Genomic DNA, 7,816 nt, shown 5'->3' with positions numbered 1-7,816 from the left:
ATATGTACTGTGAAGTAAATTATATTTTGTTTCATTATTTTGTTTATATTAGTATTTTGAATCAAAATAAACGAAAGCTTCAATTTGATGTGGCTACGTTGTATTAAAAACTTTGACGGTGTATACAGTTTTCTTCAGTACAAATTTTCTTACCATATAAACCTCTGGACCATAGAGTATATATAGAGGTTTTACTTAAATAGGCGAGATCGAGGAAATGTTTTGCGTGGTCCAACCAATGCTGGCTCTGAGACCACTTTTTTATTGGTTCATTTAAATTTCCTTACAAAAGCATTTGATTGGCCAATTTCTATAACCGGATTGTTTATTTCTTTGGTTGGTTTAGTGCGCCATTTGTGTGCGTCTGAGATTGGGCACGATCAGCATTTTTAATTATAATCACTATTTGATTATAATGTATCTTCATTCTCAAAAGTGTTGTGTATCCAGTATATGCGCGGAAATAAAAAACCAGGCGCCGTTTTCCTAGGAAGAAACAACCCAAGTTAGCTGTGTGCATTCAGCATTGCTTTTACCTGGTATGTGTACAATTATTTATTTAGAGCCTTTGTATTCATATATATTGTTATTCATATGAATACATCAGAAGAAATCACGAGAAGATTACCCACCCTTTAAAACCAAAATGTGTTCAAATTGGCCGGTGGCAAAATTACATTGAAGGTAAATGTGATTATACCACATGCAAAGTTTTTGTTACCTTTTAAAAAGTTGCTTGTAAAGTGCCACCATTGCCATTAAAAACTTAATTACTTTGAGGGGCTTCATTTACTTGAAACAAATCTATATTGTTTAAGATATTTATAATAAATATTTTGGCTTAAGGCTCTCTAACCGAAATAACCTTTTCAACAAATATGTTAAAAAATAAAATTATACAATTTGTAGATCAACAAGATGAGCTTGATTGACAAGAGGTTGCTTTATTATATTGTTAATAGATCCTTAAACTGTCTCTTTAACTCCTCGATTTTACCATAATAAGAGCACAGCAGTAATTTTTATATATATCATACCTTTTAATTTTTTGTGGCCGTTCTTTAAAGTATTACTTTTTGGTATGTTTTCTCTTTTCTGACGTATATCACACAATTTAATCGTTTTAATGATCCGTTCCACAATTTTCACATTGTAGTAATAATTATAACTTGGCTCAATATATTTTTGTGTTAAATAAATAAGTAAAATATTACAACACAGACTTTTAACTGTGCTGATCTGCTTTCAGAATGAGGGAACAAAAAGATAGAAAATGCTCAACTAAATGCTAAAGAAAAAGCGCTATAGATAATATTGATTATATTTGCCAGGAGATGCCTTATGTATTCAATTAGATTGCAGCCTTTCTTATATTCACATTTAATTATTTTTTATTTATATAGAATTTTATTTGAATAAATTATTTTGAAAAATTACATTTGGATTTTATTTAATTATTTTTTATTTATATTTAATTTTATTTGAATAAATTATTTTGAAAAATTACATTTGGATTTGGATTACATTGGAAATTTAATTGGTCAGTAGAGTTTGGACGTCAGAGTATGGTCACGTGATGTGTATGAAGTCCTCGACCAATGAAATACTTTCCTGTTGAAATATTTTCTTGAGAGGTGCCTGTAATGGTAATTTAAACTCACCAATTAAATTCAGCAAAATGACGTTCTCAGTGCCTTTCTGCTGAGACCACGCAAAACAATTCTGAAATTATTTGTATTAAGTTAACATATTATACAACATATTACTTTATGCTTTGGACTTCACAAATATTGTAAAATAAAAATTAGCCTAAGCAGTGTAGCCGCTTTCTAGTTTTAACGACACTAACAAACTGCAATTCGTTTATACAACAAAGAGAACAAAAAAATAATTATCCAACTTGGTGCAGTGATTTTGAAGTTATACGCGTACATACATTTCGGTGATTCACTTTTACTTACTGCACGAAAAGTATATCAAACTAAATAAAGTAAAAAGCAATCACTACCGATTTGGTCGGTCCAGTGATCAAGAAGACAGGATGATCCTCCTACCGTTGCGATAGCGGCCAGTTCGAATCCTGCATGAGGCATGGACGTAAATTTGTTTGTGATTGTTCAAAAGGGTCAAAAACCCGACAAGATAAAAATTATACCAATAACGCCAGTAACCAGGCTGGGTAAGACTGGATGTCTTCTGGATAATCTCTAAGTTGTCACTCGTCAGCCTTAATGCCGAGAACCGTGGTTCGGAGCCCACCTTAAGCAGTAGGTCCAATCCAGATAAAGTTTCATTTAGTTGGTATAAAGATTTTAAAATATGTACATAAAAAAAGTTATCACTAAAGGCTGTTTCAAATTATTAGTATGAGTGTATTTTATTATGTAAAAATTTAAACTTTGATTAAGCAGTTTTGGTGTTTGGCGATATGTTTGTGATTTAACAGTGATGTTAAACATGTTAGGAATTAAATAATTAAAAAAAAAATTCTTTAAGGATATGTTGATATGATTATAGTACACTATCTTTTGCCAGTTTATTTACTTTATGTATCTATGGGAGAGCTTTACCACGAAAATATGATTAATTTGAATTAATCACGATCAAATTTTGACCACCGGGCAGGAGTTGAGGGCAATTAAAACTACCTGGTAACTTTATGAAATAATTTAATAACACGGTAAATATGCAAACATATGCACATAACATCAAATCACCATTTTGCCACCACAACCAATCGGCTTCTGGCGTTACCCGTTTTCTCCAGATGGTTATAAAACAATATTAAATCAATCCGTTTTACTAAGATTATAGAAAAAGAGGCGTACACTTGCTACCATTAAAATTCGCATAATTTGCTTACCGAAAACCGATACCGGGAACCTTCCTTTTATTACATGATGCTTATAACATATATAGAGTACAGTAACAAATGAACGCCTATCAGGAATACTTGACGTTCCTGATATTTATGACATCGATAAACAACACTACTTATCCCACTAAATAAATAACACGAACAATACTACGAATTCTTATTCTAATCGAATTTCTTCTTCTAGTCGAATATTAAATATCGTGTATCATAAGTTGAACAAAATTTACTTTAAAGAGCTAAAAATATATTTCTGATGTACAATCGTCGAGGTGTGCAAGTAGCTAAATTATTATTGAACACGCAATTGCTGAAGCTGTTCGCATGACGGCATGTTTGACTTCTGTGCTTTTTCGAACAAAGCTCGGTCACCAAAATTCCTCGCTTTCCACACCATCGCGTCCCCTGAAACATCACAAACAATAATGAAGATCCCATTTATAATCGCCTCTCTTCATATTTCACCTGACCAATATAAAGTGTTTCTTCTCGAAAAACATACAATTTTTTAATCGTTACATTTAAATCTGCTCACCAAACAAACAAACTACACATTTCATTATCCAGGCATTATATTGAACTTGTCTTGTATGTGAAATAATTCTTTCAGAGTATCAAATAAGCGAGTTAATTTCAACATAATCATATAAAATATAAAAGAAAAACATTTACTATAGCTTTTTTCCCTGTAGCACTGATGTCTCAGATTCGATAGATATTCTTCCTCAACTGACATCTCAAGTCGCTTCACCGAGCCCTGATATTCGGTATGGAAATTTTCTTTGACATAGTAGGGAATCTGCATATTCTGGGTCCTTCTCATTACGGGATATTTCCTTAAATAATTATAATAACAAAGACTATAGAAAGTCCTAAAGAATAATAACGATTCTACAAAGAATAAGAAGGGATCAACAAACATTATAGGAAACAAGATTGAATAATTATATAATAAAGATTATAGATATTAGCCTGGATCTGATAATACCTTAAAATGCATGACACATATAAATTACTTACCCGTTTAATGACAAACTGTACGCTGGGTCCGATATAAAAAAACTTGAAACCATTGATAGAAATACGGCAATAATAATAGGCAACAACTGGACAAATGTCGACATTCCTCCATTTTGATGCTAGAAAACAATTTGTTAACAAAATTTTACAAACATGTTATTTAGGTGACTTAGATTGGCGAATTAATTTCGGTTTTTCTTAATGCATGGATTCAAAGTCGCATATCTCCACTAAAACTTATTTAACGAAATCAAAGCAAGTATTTATTTGCTCAAGTTATTGCGTCTTGAAACTAGAGTAATTTTCTTCATATTTTGCCTTTTTATTGCCGAAAATTGTGTAGCGTTTATTAGTAACGCTGTTAGAATTTATTTGGAAATGTTAAAGACGAATCTTTCGCTGGTCGGCCATCCTTTGGAGAAGAATGAAATTCATAATATGAAAGCACATATAGAGGTCCATCCAATAAAATAGCTGATATTTTTCATTTCACGATATGCCTAGGTAATTAATCCAAGATTTAAGAGATTTTTTAATCTAAGTATTAAGAGACTCTGAATACAGACAAAAATTGAAAGCGATTAAACCTCTGAACTTCCATTTAAGAATCACTACTGAAACCAATTCATAGTTTTAAGAAAAATGGCAAAAAGTCATCAATGAAAATTTCACATATATCATAGATTTATGTGAATAATAACCTTTTGAAAAATATAGCAAAGAAACAAAATTATTGTATCCCCAATTCATTATAATTTACAAACCTCTCTATGTTCTTGCTGGCTTCCACTGGTTTGTCTTTGCCATCTTCCATTACGGCGCATATAAAGATTTGAGCCACCAAAGAACATATTAAATAGTTCATCAGGACTCACATCAGTTTCAAAACCTCGAGTATAATTATATGTACTGGTTTTGTTTGGTTTATCCTCATTGCCATAAAGATCATAGTTTTTACGTTTCTCAACATCAGTAAGTACCGCAACAGCATTACCTATAATTAGTATTAATTCTATATAAAAAGAACGTAAGATGTTTTTTTGGTTAGATACCTACTGCCTTGAATGCTTCATCAGCTCCTGGGGCTTTATTTTTATCCGGATGCAATTGCAAAGCAATTTTTTTATAGGCTTTTTTAATTTCTGAATCAGTAGCATCTTTACTGACACATAAAATTTCATAATAATCCTTACATGATCTACAATGTAAATTTAGTAATAGTTTAAATTATGCTTATTGTGTAATTTATATTGCCTTATTTTTTTTACTAATGCAAGTTGTTCTTGGGTATATTCAACTCTTTTTGGTGACTGATTTGGTTTTGGAGCTTCCTTTCTTCTACGTGGTTGTTCAGTCTGAACTGAGTCTGGCATTATTGACACTTGCAACAAAAGGTCTAAATAAAAAAAAAGTATGTATAGTGACAATTTCTTAATCAATCTGAAATAAAGATAACACATATATGCAAACAAAATGAAAAGCAAATATTTATCAAGGTTACCATTTATGCATCCCTCTCATTATAGAAAATTCACATTCATATATTTTCCAAATAATTAATGATGAAATTTACCTTTCGCTCTTTGAGTTGGAAACAATCTTTCTGCTTTATGAAGAAATTTTACTGCCTTTTCTTTACATTTCTCTTGGATATATTTCTCAGCAACTTCGATGCATCGTAAAGCTTCGTCCTTATTACTCTCCATGTTGATATCTAATTATTGACTAATAGATATTTAATTAAAAAAACACATCACTAATAAATACATTTCAGAAAGTTTACTATGAGTTTAACTTACGTGGTATTTTGGACATATAAAACGGACTGTCACTTAAATTTTGGGTATGAATCAGCTGATTAATACACTCTTAAATATATTATTCTACAAATTTAATATATTTTTTCTTCTCTATCTTTAACACTAGACAAAGAGGTAAATATAATTTTAAAAAAAGGCTAGGCCACCTGAGTTATTATTGAACTACTTGTGGATAATTAAAATATTTAATAATGGTGAATTATGTAATAAAAAATATGAAACTAGATTATTGTATTGATATTTTTAAAAGTATTTATTTAAGAACTTCGTATACAAACTATATAATATTTCCTAAACATCTGGCAACTAGTAAAACAACTGTGTAAGTAGGGTTGCCAATAGTGCTGAAACAGGTCCGTACTACATAAAATTTCAAAGAATTTAGTTTATTAAAATAACTATTTGCTTATTAACTGTCTTTTCCTTAATATTATCATTTAATATAAATATAAAGCCTTTATTATACATAATGGTGGTTAGGATACATATAAATTCATATTATAGTATATTAAAATAATAACTTTATAATAACTAGTACCGTTATGATACGGCTCTGTAACAGCGTCCTTTGAAATTTCAAGGCAATGATAGAAAATGACATCCGTGTTTGCAGTAATTTCTTGAATGGTTGTTTACTCGTTAAGCGATCAATTAAAAATATTATTAAGTAATAATGTGAATTATAATGAATTTCGCAAATTGTGGTGTCTAGTAATGTGAATTTTGGAAAGAGTGACCGGATCGTGAGATAAAACGCACATCAAAATGTCAGGCCGAAATCGTCCTATTCCACATAAAAATTTATCAACTATATTTTCAAAATTGCAAGGTGCTTTTTCGGATGTAGTGACCCATCCAAAATATGCTACGGATAAACGGACTTTAGATAAAACATGGAAATTAATGGATAAGGTTGTGAAACTGTGCCAGCACCAAAAAATGAACTTGAAAAATTCTCCCCCATTTATCCTGGATATTTTACCGGATACCTATCAAAGATTGCGACTTATTTATTCAAAACACGAGGATAATATGTCGGCCTTACACAATATCGAATATTTTAATGTGTTTATTATTAATTTAATTCGAAAGTGCAAGCAAGCCATTAAACTTTTTAAAGAGGGTAAAGACAAGATGTTTGATGAGAACTCACACTACAGAAGAAACTTAACGAAGTTAAGTTTAGTGTTTAATCATATGTTAAATGAACTAAAAGCATTATTCCCAAATGGCTTTTTTGCTGGTGATCAATTCCGTATTACCAAATCAGATGCAGCAGATTTTTGGAAAAATAATTTTGGCAATAGGTGAGTACATTTATTATTAATTAATTAATAAGAATCAAATTTTAATATATAATATCACTTTAATATAACTGGAAATAATAAATCCTGGTAAACAAGCTGTTTTTGGCACGAAATACTTGTTTTTAAATATATAAGTTTTTTGTTTACTTATAGTTATCAACTTAGATAAAGCCTATATTTTTATATCACTCTTGACACTTATAAAATTAATTAGCAACATTATTTATATTTATTTTTGACTTAATTATATATTATTTAAAACTTTAAAGGAGACGCAATTCAGTCATATTCATTTTGTCACATTTTGTTACTTTTAAATATGCTGTTAAAGGTAAATTTAATATTAATTATCATAGATTGAATTAGAATAATTTTGAAATATGCATTAATGTTATAATATTTATGTATATATGTTTATGTTTACAGAGGTATTTACATTTTAAAATATACCAATTATTATTTTATGTGTTGTAACATTTTATAAGAAACATATATGGTTATATTTTTTGTTTTGTTTCTTACTTTGTTTTATTTTATTGAATATTTTAAAATTTATCAGTCATTCTAAATTTAAAATATTATTCTTACCGGCTATACTGTTTTATTTAAATTTATGAGAGAACATTTTTTAATCCCTTAGCTACATTTGATTATTTTATTTTATTAATGCATACTTTCTAAATGTATCTTTATTATATTTATAACTGTTAACTTCAGTTAAAACATTTTGGTTATTTTTTTAGTTTGTTAAGATTAAGTTTTCAGTTTAATAAGTTTCATCTATTTGTCGCTGT

The 7,816-nt window shown here is 29.5% G+C and overlaps 2 protein-coding genes across 5 annotated transcripts in view; one reads left to right on the top strand and one right to left on the bottom strand.

Annotated features, from left to right (window-relative positions):
- Positions 1 to 2,652: 2,652 nt before the first annotated feature.
- On the bottom strand, positions 2,653 to 5,827 carry LOC143198026 (dnaJ homolog subfamily B member 12). Of its 2 annotated transcripts, XM_076406928.1 has the most exons (8): positions 5,695 to 5,827; positions 5,469 to 5,620; positions 5,150 to 5,291; positions 4,948 to 5,093; positions 4,660 to 4,889; positions 3,896 to 4,014; positions 3,548 to 3,711; positions 2,653 to 3,280 (listed from the first exon to the last, which is right to left on the bottom strand). In XM_076406928.1, exons 2-8 carry the CDS (start codon positions 5,599 to 5,601, stop codon positions 3,168 to 3,170), a joined length of 1,047 nt encoding a protein of 348 aa, XP_076263043.1. In that variant the 5' UTR covers positions 5,602 to 5,620; positions 5,695 to 5,827; the 3' UTR covers positions 2,653 to 3,167. The 2 variants fall into 2 exon arrangements, with proteins under 2 accessions (XP_076263043.1, XP_076263044.1); XM_076406929.1 differs by lacking the exon at positions 5,695 to 5,827 and having other exon boundaries at positions 5,469 to 5,688.
- Positions 5,828 to 6,278: 451 nt separating this feature from the next.
- Cbl (E3 ubiquitin-protein ligase CBL) overlaps positions 6,279 to 7,816 on the top strand; it is an 84,982-nt gene continuing 83,444 nt past the window's right edge. Inside the window, exon 1 of one of the 3 annotated variants that reach the window (XM_076406924.1) lies at positions 6,279 to 7,022. In XM_076406924.1, the coding sequence (XP_076263039.1) occupies positions 6,481 to 7,022 (542 nt within the window). In that variant the 5' untranslated portion in view covers positions 6,279 to 6,480. The remainder of the gene's footprint in view (positions 7,023 to 7,816) is intronic. The other 2 variants (XM_076406926.1, XM_076406927.1) reach the window with 2 other exon arrangements.

Source organism: Rhynchophorus ferrugineus, unplaced genomic scaffold (genome assembly GCF_030347505.1).
Source record: "Rhynchophorus ferrugineus isolate W39M unplaced genomic scaffold, kcgeb_rfMv2 rfM6, whole genome shotgun sequence".
Lineage (NCBI taxonomy): Eukaryota > Metazoa > Arthropoda > Insecta > Coleoptera > Curculionidae > Rhynchophorus > Rhynchophorus ferrugineus.
The sequence above is the reverse complement of the archived record's forward strand: the minus strand, read 5'-3'. Positions and strand labels throughout refer to the sequence as shown.

Bases quoted from the DNA above. Each gene is read 5' to 3' on its own strand.
- LOC143198026 (XM_076406928.1), bottom strand. From the start codon at position 5,601: ATGGAGAGTAATAAGGACGAAGCTTTACGATGCATCGAAGTTGCTGAG. The intron at 5,292-5,468 runs GTAAATTTCATC...TTTTTTATTTAG, and splicing joins TCCAACTCAAAGAGCGAAAG to ACCTTTTGTTGCAAGTGTCA. The intron at 4,015-4,659 runs GTTTGTAAATTA...ATTGTTTTCTAG, and splicing joins GCCAGCAAGAACATAGAGAG to CATCAAAATGGAGGAATGTC.